General features: G+C 43.5%; 1 protein-coding gene across 10 annotated transcripts in view; it reads left to right on the top strand.

The window, feature by feature from the left end:
• Window positions 1–15,949, top strand: part of TNC (tenascin C) — a 95,241-nt gene that overhangs the window by 53,314 nt on the left and 25,978 nt on the right. Inside the window, exons 12-18 of one of the 10 annotated variants that reach the window (XM_086683837.1) lie at window positions 716–988; window positions 1,597–1,869; window positions 4,301–4,573; window positions 6,862–7,134; window positions 8,282–8,554; window positions 10,987–11,262; window positions 14,525–14,797. The exons of 2 other annotated variants lie outside the window; for them this stretch is intronic. In XM_086683837.1, coding sequence (XP_086539963.1) covers window positions 716–988; window positions 1,597–1,869; window positions 4,301–4,573; window positions 6,862–7,134; window positions 8,282–8,554; window positions 10,987–11,262; window positions 14,525–14,797 — 1,914 coding nt within the window. The remainder of the gene's footprint in view (window positions 1–715; window positions 989–1,596; window positions 1,870–4,300; window positions 4,574–6,861; window positions 7,135–8,281; window positions 8,555–10,986; window positions 11,263–14,524; window positions 14,798–15,949) is intronic. 7 more of the 10 variants (XM_086683829.1, XM_086683830.1, XM_025930064.2 and 4 more) reach the window with 7 other exon arrangements.

The following is a 15,949-nucleotide window of genomic DNA, read 5'->3' as shown; positions in this document are numbered from 1 at the left end:
TTTTAAGTTTATTTATTTTGAAAAAGAGTGCAAGTGGGGGAGGAGCAGAGAGAGAGAGAGAGAGAGAGAGAGAGAGAGAGAGAATCCCAAGCAGGCTGTGCAGTGTCAGTGCAGAGCCTGATGTGGAGCTTGAACTCACAAACTGTACGGTCGTGACCTGAGCCGAAATCGAGTTGGACACTTAACTGACTGAAACACCCAGGTGCCCCAGACACAACTTGCTTTTGAATGGACTCATTCTGCCCCAAGTTATGGCACCATGGTGTCTAATGGAGGGAAGCCATCAGGCTACATGACTCCAGGGGTACCTTTGACACCACAACCCATGTGAACAACACCCTTTGGAGTTGTGCACAGCCCTGCCTGGGGACCATACACACAGCCCCAAAGGCAAGGATCTTTATCTTCACAAACAGGCTCCCTCTTGGCAAGGGATGTTAAGACATTATACTTAAAAGGAAAAAAAAATCACAAAATTAATCTCCTTGTCCACTGAAGGTTAGGACAGTTCTTTAGTAAAGTAAGATGACAAATATTTTTCTATACCTCATGCTCTTTGTTCTATTCCTCAAATTTAGGAGGAATAGCTGCATGCTGCATGTTTATTAAGACAGTCATATATTTTTAAGTAATATAAAGCCTGTTCTTGTGTTCAAGACTCCCTGGATCTTGCTGTGTGATTTGATCATTAAACTAGTTCTTTGTCCTTCTCCAGGGGAAACTCCCCATTTGGGAGAGATCATGGTGTCCGAGGTGGGCTGGGATGCCCTCAAACTCAGCTGGACTGCTCCGGAAGGAGCCTATGAACAGTTTTTCATTCAGGTGCAGGAGACTGATACAGTAGAGGCAGCCCAGAACTTCACAGTCCCCGGAGGACTGAGGTCCGTGGACCTGCCTGGGCTCAAAGCAGCCACTCATTATAACATCACCATCCGTGGGGTCACGCAGGAATTCAGCACGACTCCTCTCTCTGTTGAAGTCTTGACAGGTATTCTAGACTGGTTCATTAATTTACTTCCTCCCCTTGTCTCTGCTCAGGAGGGATCAAAGCTCTTCCTGCTGTAAGCTGGGCTCAGCCCCTGCCACATTGGGGAACACCGGTGAATCATCCCCGCTCCCATCCGAATGTCATATCCCTTATTTGGCCAAGTCCGAGTGTAGCATGTTAGCCAATTCCATGGAAAATTCCACCTACTCTTCCCTTACAAAAGTGGGAGGTGACTTTTCTTTCAAAGCAAGTTTTCAGTCATAACAGCTAAGAAGTTGGAAAACACAGTTTGCAAGTGGGAAAAAAAAAAAAAAATTGGTCTGAGCTCATTTTAAGAACACACTAAAAGATTCCCCCAAAGCCCCATTTATATGTTAAGAATGGAGTTATGAACAATTCCTAGAACTATCTTTCATTCCCGGAGACTGAACAGAAAACCCCTGGCTTTAGTGCCAACATAGTGTGCTCTACACCTGCTGTAAATCATGCATCTGTAATCAACACTAACCAGACAACTCATCCCAACCTCAGCCAAAATGTCATCTCACCTGAATCCTAGCACACAATTACCTTTTTTAGTAACTCAGCAACTCTTTGTCCTTATGCAGAGGAGGTTCCAGATCTGGGAAACCTCACAGTGACCGAGGTTCGCTGGGATGGCCTCAGCCTGGACTGGACGGCCCCCGAGGGGCTCTATGAGCAGTTTGTCATTGCAGTCCGGGAGGCTGACCAGGCCGAGGAAGCTCACAGTCTCACGGTTCCTGGCAGCCTACGCTCCGTGGAAGTCCCAGGCCTCCGGGCCAGTACCCCTTACACGGTCACCCTGCGTGGCAAGGTCAGGGGCCGCAGCACTCGACCTGTTGTTGTGGAGGCCATCACAGGTATAGGACCCTCCTCCCATACCAGGGACATGATTGAGCCAACCTCTCTTTGGAAGAGAGAGAACATTCCCCACGTGTCCGAGTGTGGTCTCAGTGTTCCGACAGGAGGGTCTAACTCAGGAAGGGCTGGGTTGGAATTGCACCTTGCTGGATTTTCTTGGGTCTAGCATTTTACATTTCTGAGCCTTCTTTTCTCACCTTCAAATCAAAGATAATACTCTACCTCAGAACATGGTCCTGAGCAGTAGATGAAATAATGACCGAAAATGCTTAGCAAAGCTCCATTCCTGTAGTAAATATTGAACGGCACATAGCTAAATATATAAGATAACCATGTAACTAATAAAAATAGCATAAACAGTAGGGCCATGGTGGCACAAGAATAGGGTCAGAACTTTCTAGAGAAATCTTACCATTAGAGGCCTCAGAGGCCCTCACGTTGTCCAACTTGTAGTCACATCTCTATGGAATAACCTTTGAAATGATCTTCTGCCGAAATTGTTCAAGTCTGTCTCTCCTTAAGAGACACTCAGGGAAGGCATATTTCCAAGAAAAAACAGCCACATTTGACTTCAATGTTTTTCATTCAGTTTAGGGAGGAAAAACAATTTATCTCAATTTGTCCCCTGGAAATATGCTGTTCCATCTGTCATTGGAAACTCTGTGCTGTTCATGAGTTTTTAGAAACCGCTTTAAAGGGGGCAAATGGGCCAAATTTTTGGTAATCGGGTTCTTATGCTGGGCCCTAAGTCCATGCCCTTCTCTATCTATCTATCCTGTGTTTTGATAATACTATCCAAATAACCTAGTTCAAATAAATTGTTCTCCTTGCTCACATATACCAAGTAAAGTTGGTGCTTGTGAGAAACGACACACAATTCCAAAAATGAGAAAGGTGATGTTACGATCCAGCTGTGCTGGCTGAGTCAGTGTTATCCTGTGCTGCCTGGAATGTCTTCAGACCCAGTGAGCCAGAGGGGCTATTGAGGCACCTGTGATCTGGATGCAGGATGCTAACAGTCTCTATCGGTAACAACAGAATTCCTTTTGCACGTGAAACCTTACCAGGAACCTCACTACGTGCCAGATAAATGAACAGCTCTTCTTGATGAACTAGGAGGGCAGGGAGGACTGCCTTCACTGATACCCCCACCAGAGCACCAAGGCTACATGGTCATTTGAATACAGCCCCTCAAAAAGGCTGAGTTTGCTCAGACTCACAGGCACTGAGAACAAGTGCCTCGGTGCACCTTTCTTGGCTGCTGGAATCCTTACAGATATTTTCTTTTGTAACTTCAAGTGCATGGCCACGGCAGCCTTTAAAATGTCTGAGCGGTTGCATATAATCCTGAGAGGTATCCCACCAAGCAGTGGGTTTTCCCATATTCAGAATCCAGACTTTCTAAAATCGGCAATAAGAAACACGTTAAATCTCCTTGCTACATGGTAGGAAGATCAATAGTGGGCCCTGCTCTGCACCATTGGCTGAGCAAAATTTACCACTTTTAATTAAAAGTGGGCATTCATTTCACACAAATGGCTTCGCTTCATGATGCAGCCACTCTTTGTTCTGGCACAAAGTACTAGCAAAAGGTGGGAGGGAAAGAACCAAGCCAAGAATCTAGTGCAGAACATTTGATCCCTAAAAGCCGAGTAGAATCCAGAGAAAAAACATCACACATGTCCACACTGAGACAACATACACTTTATAAAGCCTGCCTGATAGCAGGTGGCCAGCAATAAGACAATCTCTTCAACACGAAGTCCTGAAATGAGGCTGATAATTCTCTCCAGTATGGTTGAGAAGTTCCAAGGGGAAACATCTAAACGATGATGTATTTGTTGGGTAGCCACTTACTGGGCACTCACGATGGCTTAGGCATGATACTCAGGGGTTTATAAATGGTATTTAGCCATCACACAGTCCAGTGATATGTCAGCCCCCTTTATAGGTGAGCAGAGTAAGACTCAGAGATGAGCTGGGTGACGGGCCCAAGATGACCTGGCTAATAAAGATCATTGTGGGAGTTCCAACTAAAGCCCAGCGGCCTCCAAAGCCTCCACTTTTAACATCCCTATCCCCCTTACCCTGACCCACAATCCCACTTTTCCAACTGCCCTTTCATTTCTGGCCATGCATGTGCAGAGACCCCCTGTGGGTTGTGCAGTGGTCCAGACAGTATTGCCATCTCAAGGATGATCAGCGCAGATCTTCCCCTTTCTGACTGTTTTCAACTCCTGAAGAAGGGCTGTGGCCAGATTACCACAATTCAAGTCAGAAGTAAATGCCCAGAGACCAAGAATGACCACACTTGCACACAAAAATTCTCTCGCCTCGTTCTCTCTTCCCTAGAGCTGGGCTGTGGGATGTTTGGTTTCCTCCTTTTTTTGCTTTGCAGAACTGACAAATAACGTCTCTGTCCTTCTTCAGAGGAGCTCCCCCAGCTGGCGGACATAGCCGTGACCGAGGCTGGCTGGGATGGCCTCAGACTCAACTGGACCACAACTGATCAGGCCTATGAGCACTTTGTCATTCAGGTGCAGGAGGCCAACTGGGTGGAGACAGCTCAGAACCTCACGGTGCCCGGCAGCCTGCGGGCTGTGGACGTCCCGGGCCTCAAGGCCAACACCCCTTATAGAGTCACCATCTATGGGGTGATCCGGGGCTATAGAACACCAGTGCTCTCTGCTGAGACCTCCACAGGTACCTTCCTCCCCACTGTTGATGCCCCTGCCCAAGCCACCCTGCTTTCTCTCCATGAAACTTTGCGGAAAGTCAGCTTCTCTCCATGTCTGAGTCCTTCCGTTATGCCCCTTAGTGGCTGGTCATGCATGTCCAGAGACCACACCATAAGCTGTGCCTTGGTCTGGATGCCTCTGCCATTTTGAGGATGAATGATAAAGATGTTGCCTTTTCTGACCTCCAGCCTCCAGCCTCTCCCAGACTTCCTACCACTAACTCTCTTTTGAATGATGGCTTTCGATTTCAAGAGACAGCCTGATGGTTTTAATTCTCTTTTCCAGTGCTAGGATATAACTAAAAGCCGTCCCTTACCATGTGTGAGTTCTGGTAGAGCATAGGTTATTTACTTTAGAGGGTCTTTTTGCTAGTTGGAAAAGGCACTTTTCTATCCCAAATCCCTCAAGGGTATGGGCACTGTGGTTCTTGCATTTAAAAGAAATGTTTTAATTTAAATGTTTCTTTAAAATACACAGAGTATAATAAGAGAACTGAATTACCCTCCTCCGGGCAGTTCTCTCAGATACTGAGTCATTGTTAGAACACCAAATTAGCAAATAGCTAGACCAAAAAGAAAAAAAAAGTTACACAATTATGACTGGAGACAGTACCAAAGAAAAAGCCATTCATTCAGAGAAGTACACACAGCAGCATTTGAAGCAAGGAATGTCCCAGGCTATGAATGTCAAAGATCTGATGCCCTTTTTGCTCTTTTAAATAAGAGTTGCTCCCTGGAGTGTTGGCCTTTGCATATGGCGCACTCCCAGCGCTGACCCAGGAGGGTGTGCTGTGCCTTACTAGTCACTCCGCTCCAGTGACAAGGCAGTCAGTGTTTCCCCAGGGGCCTGCCTCAGCAAGCAGCCTTCCCCAGCACTGTTCTCCATTGCGTATCTTCCTATATGCCTCCATTGTTTGGAAGCTCAGTAGAGGTTGTCTTGCTTGGGTTTGCATATGCCTGCCCCATTTTCAGGTAATTATGGCAACCAATCCTTCATGCAAACCTGTACAACCTCACTGATTCCAGCAAAAGCATAGACCTGCATTTTAGCCTCCATCATTTCAATAACCCTCACTGACATCAACAGAATACAGACAGCCACTGTATGAGTGGTGACCTTGAAATGCCTAGAAATTGCAACTGGCAACGATATCGGACATTCATAAATCATCCCTTCCCAGAAGGCAAGAGAAATCACCTGCCGCTTCTGATCTTTCCTGCAGACCTTGTGGTTGGGTGCCCTTCATATTTTTATGTGTTTTTTTTTCCTTCTTAATGATAGCAACATTCCTGTTTCTGATGAAATGGTATGAGAGGAGGAAGGTCCATGACCCCATCTGATTTGTGTCTCACTAAATGTGATGGGATGGGAAGGCCTTCCCCTTCCCTGCTAGAGAGGCACTACTTGCTCCCCACACCTTGCTTCTGCTTGCCTTCTGCATATTTTATTCCAATTGCACAGAAAAGCACTGGTAGGACCATCTCCAAGACAAAATGTTATTTCTTGGCCGAACAGGGGTTGCCTGACTGCCTTGCCTCGGCTCAGCTCTCTTGGTTGGCAATGTAAGTAGTAGCTTTCTTGGCTCCCGTAGAGGCAGTTAAGAGAGGACGAGCTATTCTAACAGAATATGAAAGCAGCTGGCCCTTGTCAGAAGTATGATGAAAATACCAAGAATCACACTGACAAGTTGCCAGTTCCCTTTAAGTCACAAAATCAGAAGCCTCAGGGTACCACCTTTGGGAGGGTGATGGCATCAGAATTATTTAGCCTTTATTTAAATAGATGGGAGCTCCCTCAAAGCAAAGGATGCCTGCAGGAGGGAGCCAAGTAACTGTGGTCTCCTGAGTGCAATTCTGGCAACTAAAGACTGCCAGCACTCATATCTCTTGACCGATGGCCAGCATCCCTGCGGCGGGGCTCCCAGAAGCATCTGAGCTTAGGCACCACGGTTCCAGCTGACATCATTCAGATGTCTTCTCACACACGGGATCTCAGCCAGCTTGATCATGTATGGCTGCTCCAGAGCAGGGGAATCCAATTTTCCAGACCTTCCTCTTTTCTTCTTTTAACAAATCCCCTTTTTCTCTCCCGCTGGCACTGACTGGTAACACTGCTTGGTTTCCCCCTAACCCTGAACTAGCAGGTCTTTCTACCCAGCCATGTTTCTCTTAACAACCTCAATCTTAAAACACAGGCCAAATAATCAACCCAAATTCATTTATTTTTTCTTCTTCCCTACCCTTCCTTTTTCAGCTGCAGAACCTGAAATTGGAAACTTAACTGTTTCTGACATAACTCCTGAGAGCTTCAATCTCTCCTGGACAGCCACCGATGGGGCCTTCGAGACCTTTACCATTGAAATTGTTGATTCCAATAGGTTTTTGGAGACGATGGAATATAATATCTCTGGTGCTGAACGAACTGCCCACATCTCAGGGCTACACCCTAATAATCATTTTATTGTCTACCTCTCGGGACTTGCTCCCAGCATCCGGACCCAAACCATCAGTGCCACGGCCACCACAGGTACATCTGCCTTTTCCCATGTCTGACCGCCTCTCTCTAGAGTCTTCTTTGCAGGGTGAAGCTGCTCATTCACTCCTTCTTTGCAGGGTGAAGCCACAGTGCATTAACTGCTCCACAATGCTAGGCTAGAATACTACTTAACATAACTCTCTCCAACAGCAGCCCAAATGGTGGATTTCTGCTAAGCCCTTTGCCTGATCTATTACTGACCAGGACATTTGCAGCATAAAATGTAGTCTGGCCCAGTTTGCCATATGGAATCTGGAGAAAAGAATTCTACCCTTCTATACCTAAGAAGCAAGAGTTGTCCTTGATTTGGAAAGATGTCTGCATCAAAAAAGTCTTAAAAATTATATTTTGTGTTATCCTAATATCTTTGGCCTCCTAATACTCAAATATCCCAATGATCTAATGAAATCGTGTTGGTACTGTTATTTTTTTTCAACTTGGAAAATGATAAAAAAAAAAAAAAAGCAGATTACTAATCAGATGGGTGCACAAGGAAGTCGTGCCATCCAGACCATCCCAAATCCAATGCAATCTCTAGGAGAAAATACATGAACAGGCTGTCTTCTTGCTCCCAGAAGAGTAAATGGTTGATTGCAAAAATAGAAGTCGTCATGTTTATACAAGGAACTTGGCCAGCCAGAGTATGAGCTGCTCTCACTTAAATTTGTAGTGTCTGTGGTACACATCCTATGTGAGGCCCTCTCTGGCACGCAGCAAAAGAGAATTCTCTATCTGAATTTGAAAGGAGAAGCTTAGCCATTCAAAATAGCATTCTTAGCACATTTTGGATAATGAATCCAAGAAAAAGGTTGACATTGTAGCATCAAAATCATCTAACACTTAAGTCACCCATGGCTGAGGGAAGGTCTGTCCTCATTCTGCGTGAGACTACAGATTGTTAGCAGGGTGGTCTGTCATCTTCGCCATATTAAAGTACACAAAAACCTGGAGGAGAAAATTATTCAGCCCCTTATATTTGTTTCTCATGGCTCAAACTGGGTTTCAACAAGGACAAGTCTTTTACCAAAGGGTGAAGTCTAAAACTTTATGGATTTAGTCTTATGTGTTTTAGTTTTTGACTCTATTGTAATAGTGTTTTAAATTAACACGCTTTCATATTTTTTTCTGCTTGCTTTAGTGGCCGAAGCTCTCCTTAGCCACCTCACTATCTCAAATGTGACCTGGGCCAGTATGGCCCTCTCGTGGAAAGCCCAAGAGGCTGCCTTTGATAGCTTTCTTATCGAAGTTAGGAATTCTGACCACGGCCAGGAGACGGTAGTGCGTTCTGTACCTGCGGCGTCTCGCAGCTCAGTCATCACCAACCTCACGGCTTCTTCTAATTACACTGCACACCTTCATGGGCTGATGGGCGGGCACCGCGCTCACACTCTAATGGCCCAAGCAACCACAGGTATTTCCCACGATGGCTTCTTCACTCTCCATTGAAATTCCTCTGGGGAGCAGTCCCCCAAAAAGCCCTCGCTACACATTTTTCATCCTCCTGGTTCCTCTAGATCTTTCCCAAATTTGACAGGGCCACCCAAATCAGAGCTTTAAAACTTAAAAAGAAAAACAATCACCCAGAAGTCAACCTCTTTTTCCTAAATGTGCACTCACATCTGGAGTTGCTCTGTTTGTTTATATAGAGTTAACCTGACTTGCTTTGGTTGAATTTCTACATCATCCTTTTCATCTGATCTTGAATAATCATTTCCAGTTCTACCCATTATCTCTGCCTGTGGTCTAATCAGAGTTTGCCTATGACATTGCCAAAGAGGTGTGTGCATGCCAGTTTGGGTTCCCTGGTCAGAGTGATATTCATCCTTTTTCTCTCTTCCAAGATTCTAAAACACAGTGCCAGAAGCATGCGAGGAAAAGACCCTAACACACACTTCCAGAGCCAGAGGACCCAGTGGTCTCGTCTTGTTCTTAAGACTTTTATTTGCTTGCATTCCCTACAAATAGACTGTTCTCTTTTGACATTTACCCCACCAAGCATGCTTTGTCATCTTCTGATACCTGTCACAAAATGTCCACCTTCTTTCATCTGTCGTCTTGTCCAAATCTTGGTGCATGTGGTGAACATTCAGAGTATTACATTTTTGAAAATATCTATGTTTCCTGGAAGCATATGGCATGTCCAAGAATTATTTCAAAGGGTTAGAAGTGGTGAGAGAAAGATATCCCAGCTTGCATGGAACACTGGCCATACCTTCTCTCTCACTCTCTCTTCGAGGTTTTTCTTGCACCTCACTCCTGAGCTTGGTTGCACCCTTTGGGAGACAGCTGGAGGCCAAGCTGGCCATGAGAAGCTAAGTCTTACTCTGCATGGCGAATGTGTTCACATTGCCAGTCTCTTTTTGGTGGCATGAGAAGAATCCTAACATGCATCCTTAATTTGAGAGATTGCTGCCACAGCAAAACACAGGGAAAGAGCAAACAGAGGCCCACTTGGAGGGTTCTACCTTTAGTGCGGTTGAGGTAATTTATGCCAATGTTATGGCTAAAAATTATAGCGTCATTATCTTCTCAAACTAATTGCTAAGTTGGAGATTCCATGCCGTTACTTATGGCTATCTTCTGCTTTGGGGCCAGATTCTTTTTGCCCTTAGGGACTTTGTGGCATCAAATTATGCTGTGCAACTGTCCAGTTTAAGTTTATCCAGATGAGTCCCTTCTTTCCTCCTAATACTGGAGCTGCAGCAAAACAACTCCCAAGTCCTTGGAAGAAATAGTCTGCTTCTTCCCAACCTTCAGTGCTAACCCTGGTACCTCAACCCTCCTGGACTGTTGCCTCTTCCTAAAATAAAGTTTGAGTCGAACTTACTTTAAAGTTAGTATTGCTCGATAAATGTGCATTGAGGAGGCCAGATCGTATACATCCTAGTGGAAACTAGCAGTGCAGGCCCCCTACATTACAAAATGAGTTGCCTTGATCACTGATCTCCTAGTCTTTAAGGGACAAGAGAATATCAACCTCCAGGAGAACCACTTATCTTTCCAAATTATCCAGTAAGTGAATTTTCTAGTTAGAAAATGTAACACCTAACTTTAAATTTTCTTTTAACTTTTGCATACACCAAGAATTTTTTAATGAAAGCCATTTTTACCTTTATGGTATTCAGGGTAAGATGCAGATTTTCTTATGGTGTATAGGAAACCTTTGGATTTCTAAAAACTATGGAGAATTTCTCTTGTATGGATATTAGCCTTTAATTTTTACAATTGAAATAGATCAAAAGAAAACTAAATAAGGATACTTCAAAGTAGCATTTCCTAAGACATGCTCTGTGAACCACAAGCTACTTGAGATGTTCAAAGAATATCCTTTGAAAGAGTATCCACTGATCAATAAGTGTATGAAATTCTGGGCTGCACAAAATTAAGTAGGTTTCTTTACTGAACCAGCATTTCAGAGGCTATAAAATACTCTCAGGCTTTGGGAATCTCTAGGGTGAGATAGAATACCCATACATACTTTACTAAAAGCTACTTTTCTTAGGACATCTTACAGAGCTAGTGTCCCGCTGCAAACCTTTAGAAATGCACCCTAAATATTCTCTGTTGCTCCTATCTGCCATTCTAATGCCTGTTCACCTTTCTTCTTATGGCCAGCAAGTAGTCGTGTCTATACTTATAAAGAATGCACATCCATACCTGCAGAGAAAGTATATTCTCTAGCATTAGTCATTGCAGGTGTAGCCACAGCCTAATATACTACCTTTCTGCAAATATTTGGAGGGATTGGCACTTTTATGTCCTATGGCTATAGTCTGGAAAAACCAACTGCTTCCTCTAATAATGCATCTCCTTTCTCTTCTGTCCATCTTCCTCTCCCTTCAGAGCCAGAGCCACAGTTGGGCATTCTAATCCTTAGCAATATTACTCCTGACAGCTTCAATGTGTCCTGGAGCATTCGAGCCAGGTTTTTTGCAAAGAGTGTTGTCAATGTTAGCGATTCTCACTCGCTGTATGAGCCCCAGCAATTCACGGTCTCAGGAGACACACAGCATGCTCACATCACAGGCTTGCTGGAGAACACTGGCTATGACATTAGTGTGGCAGGGACCACCTGGGCTGGGGACCCCACGAGACCCCTCACTGCTTTTGTCATGACAGGTACTCATTCAAAGGTTCTCACTTGTCCATTTAGAATTTTGAGATGGGGGAGAGCAGAGAGGAAAGGTGATAGGCATTCTACAGGGAACGTCAACCCCCAGTAGAGTCTTCACTCCAGATGTAAACATCTAAGTGAAGAGAGATCAGATCCTCTGGTATTTCGCAAAGAGGGATATTTTGCAGCTTTTCATGGGACATGGAGACCATGTACTCAACAGCTGCATAAAGCTTCCAAGGATTTTCCTGTCTAGCTTTATAGGCTGATACATATTTTAGCAATTCTGGCTGAAAAGTGAGTTCTAAGTTACCCACAGCCTGGAGCAGGAATTTTTGCCATAAATCATGCTAAGTAAGGCAGTTTATAAACCACTTGCCCCAGAAATATAATAATTTCTCTTTTTCTTTAAATAAAAAAAAAAAAAAAAAACACTTTGTCTTAAGTCAGCATCCACAGCAAATTACTGAAGGTCTGACCTAGGGTAGCAGATAAATCCAAACTTAATTGAAGCTTACCCATTTATTGAACTTGACCTCCAACCTCTCTTTGAATTACTGAAGAATTACATAAAGAAATGGCTTTCCGTTTTCTTTCCTGAGATCATCCCAAATCAATGGCAAAGGCTACATACCTCAGAAAATATTTAGAAGTCTCTTGCCTTCCACTACTGATAATTTCCAGGAGACTGACTTTGCCTGCTGATTCACATTAAACCAGGCCTCTCCCAGCATCTAAATCACTACCGATAAAATATGTTAATAAGATCAATTAAATATTTAATTGGAAGCAGCCATGATGACCTAGAAGTGTGAGGGTTTTGATATCAGACCTGAGTGGTTTCTGAACTTCCCCCACATATTCTTAGCTGCATAACCTTGGCTGGTTCTTAACTGTTCTGAATTCCAGTTTCCTTATATTTGACAAAGGGACCCCCACAGCCATTTCTGTCAGCTTTGTCTCAGGATCTAAATGGATATGATAAAGTTTAATGGCTTGGCATCCAGTAGGCATCTTACGATGCTGGGTTCTTTCTGCTGTTTCCTAGGAGGGAAGTAGCATTCTTAAAAATAAGCAACAATTCTAGATAGAAACTCAGCAGCTATTGTTATGAAATCATGATTTTCTTACTATTTTCAAGAGAACACTGGACGTGTTTTAATGTAAGATCAAAAAGTGGTTATGTTTTCTGTCCCGTTGCCTACTGTGAATTCAGTCATTCAAAAAAGTCTTCAAATGCAGAACATGGTCATTTCTTAGTGGGGCAGGGGAGAGAGTGGTGGGGGCTCCCAGTCTCTTGCCTCCCGATGCACAGGAGGGCAGGAATGGCCAGCCACAGACCCCATCAGGCCATCTCTTGTAGCCTCCCACAGGACCTCCCACAGAACGGAGAGAAGAAAGGCAGTCTAGGAGGGCTGGTCTTGGGAATCCTAGATCTGGTTACAGCATTGTCTCAGCTAATCCTTGAAGTGAAAAGACCCTGAGTTTTAAAAGAAGCATATTTTTAAAAAGAAAAAAAAAAAAGCTGAACATGAATGACTATAAATAACAAGACTTTGATTGACTAATTAGCCTGAATGCCCTTCTTTTCACGAGAATCCGCTGCTTTGATGGTGTGGAGGTACACAGAGGCTAGCTATCCAAAGAAGCGCCACTTACCTAAATAAACTCAGCAAAAGAACTTGAGACCATTGTCTTGGAGACAAAGAAGTCTGTTTGCACAGTATAAGTGATTTCATCTTCGCCTTCAATAGAATTATGATTTTCGGAAGATCCTTACCTGGAAAAAAAAAAAGCCTCAAAACAAATACCAAATATGCTAAATCAGTACAGGAAGTCCAGCCCACAACAAAATTTAAATCTTTGCTTTGAGGATGAGGATATTCATTTACTTGTTCATTCAATCACCAATGACTTCTTTGTAAAACATTTTTCTTTACATTGCATGGATTAGACTCTGGGCATTAGTGTAAGGTCATTTATCTCTTTGAAAGTTTCCATTTAGAAGCAGCAGAAAAGAAGCCTGTAAATGAGGTGTGGCTAAAGCAGCCTTGGTCATGGAGTTCCCAGCCCCATGTCCCCTCCAATAAAAAATACATTCACTATTACTGTGTTTCGTTTTGCTAGAGTGGGGGGCTCTGAACCTGCTCCACCAATCCTACTTAAGCCTCCAGACTTGCCAGCCCTGATGGGGTTGACTAATTAGACACTGGCTTAGAGTGTGGAAAGAGCATTGAGCTTGGAATCAGATGGCCTGGGTGGGAGCCCAGCTTAGCCACCCAGTAGATTTGGAATCCTGTATATAAGTCATTGATCTCTGTTTCCTTAGATATCATGGGGGAGAGGGGGACGGTAGCAGTAGCTATTTCACAGTGTCATTATGAGTATTAAATAGGAGAATAAACATGAAGCCTTGTCAATTGGTACTTAGAACTTAGCACTTAGAAACTTAGCTGATATAACCTCACTATTTTGGGAATCCCAGTGTGTGAAAAGACCCCTTGATGCCTAAGAAATAAGGGTGCCTGGGACACAGATGTTTGGTGAATGAATGAACAGATGACACCAGAACTTATTAAAGATCCCGACATGTCCTTACCTCCTACTTTATCCAGGAAAACAAACAGCAAAAGAATCAGTGAATCATAGTATTGCTTACTGGACCATAACCCTAATTTGTTAATTCTGCCACATGAAAAAAATCTTACCCCCTCCCCCTATTTCAGCTAATGAAGATGCATGTCACTAAGGGGCCTCATTAACTTGATTCAAAATGTGAACTAGAAGTGAAATGGAAACATATGAAGTGTACCCAAAAGGAAGTATATCAGTATATTGGGGGGAAAAAAAGAGCTGATTTCCTTCAAGACCAGAAGACAGTTGGAAATAGAGAAAGAGGTACAAACCCAACACAAGATATCCAATTATACAGGGAACAATTCATGGCCTTTGGAGTGAGATCCAGCTAAAAACCTTGCTCTATCACATACTAGCTCTATGACTTTGGCCAAGCCAATCAACCTCTTTGAAACTCAGGCTTTTTTTGCCTGTATAATGGGAATATTATCTATCTCATAGGCCTGTTGAGAGATTTACACAAGATAACATCATCTGGCAGCCAATAAGCTCTTACTAAATATTCGTTTTCTGAGAAATTAACACATTTAGTGTTTGATTGGGTATCTCTCAGTATCCGTGGAGAGTTGTGCTATCCCTGCAGGGTCAGTGCTGCTAACCTGAGTTATTTTCACTCCTCCCTTCTTTCAGAGGCCCTGCCCCTTCTGGAAAACCTAACCATTTCCGACATTAATCCCTACGGGTTCACAGTTTCCTGGATGGCATCGGAGAATGCCTTTGACAGCTTCCTAGTAGCGGTGGTGGATTCTGGGAAGCTGCTGGACCCCCAGGAATTCACACTTTCAGGAACCCAGAGGAAGTTGGAGCTCAGAGGCCTCATAACTGGAATTGGTTATGAGGTCATGGTCTCTGGCTTCACCCAAGGGCACCAAACCACGCCCTTGAGGGCTGAGATTGTTACAGGTATTTGGATTCAAGTGAGCCATTTTCTCCTCTCCTTGGTTCCCTTCCATGTAATCCATCTACCATATCACCATGGTTTTAACATTCTTGTCCATTTTCTCTGCTGAATCCATAGTTGTGGCCTGTTCTTTTGTGTTTCCCCCCATCACACTCTCCCTTGTCTTATGTCTCTACTGAACACTCCTCTTCTCCCTCTCCAGAAATGAGAAGGTCGAAATGTTTGCCACTTGGCATCCCAAGTCCTTTTAGACCATGTCTTGTCTGTAGTTCTTGTGTGCTTATTCCACATCATCCTCTCCTGTGTACATCCTGGCTGGTCCCCAGCTATGTTTCAGCCTTCTCAAAAGAAATATACCAATGAGTATATTTCAAAGATATACTTATTTACAGCATTTTGTCATCTTAAAATGTCAACTGTGATCTTGATAAACCTACAAGGTGGGCTTGTTATTGAAAACTCAACTGCAGACCTATTATATTGGTAAACACTAATGTCATAGAGATTCTTTGACACAGACTAAATCCATAATTTTCTCAAGACTAATAATTCCTAGAGACACATACATAAACAACATTAACAGTAAAAACTCTGTGTTTCCCAAAGTCTTTCTAGATTTTACTAGTTCCATAGAATATTCAAAGGTCCTACTTGGTGAAGAAGTTCCATGATCAAATAAGTTTTGGAACCACTGAGTTAAACATAGTTTAACAGGATCCTTGACAACAAGGCTTCACAGAAGATCTCAATGCGCCTGTGTCTCTCCAAAAGTGACTTACCCAGGCAGTATTTGACACTGGGTGCCTTTTAAAGAAGAAGAACAAACAGGAATAGTTTGCTCTGAGTACACTTTGGGAAACTCAGCTCTAAATTTACCTTGACATTGAGTTTTGTCTGGTTAAGGCAATCCAAGATAATACCTTGGGTCCAAAGTATGGAGCACAAGAGGTTTCAAGCCTCAGTTTTACCTTCTGAACATTTATCTAATAGTTAAAAAGGCAAGCAAAAAAGTCGAGAGTAGGAGCCTTCTTTAGTACAACAGTACTAACAAGAAAAAAGCAAAAAGACCATAACATAACATTTTAAAGGCCATTTTGCTCAGGATCAAGGGAAACATAATCAGCAGTATCATCATAGGCAACTCTACAGATCAT

Source organism: Puma concolor, chromosome D4 (assembly GCF_028749965.1).
Source record: "Puma concolor isolate L17-30 chromosome D4, mPumCon1.1.hap2, whole genome shotgun sequence".
In the NCBI taxonomy this organism is placed as follows: Eukaryota; Metazoa; Chordata; class Mammalia; order Carnivora; family Felidae; genus Puma; species Puma concolor.
This window is presented reverse-complemented; position numbering and strand designations above follow the sequence as displayed.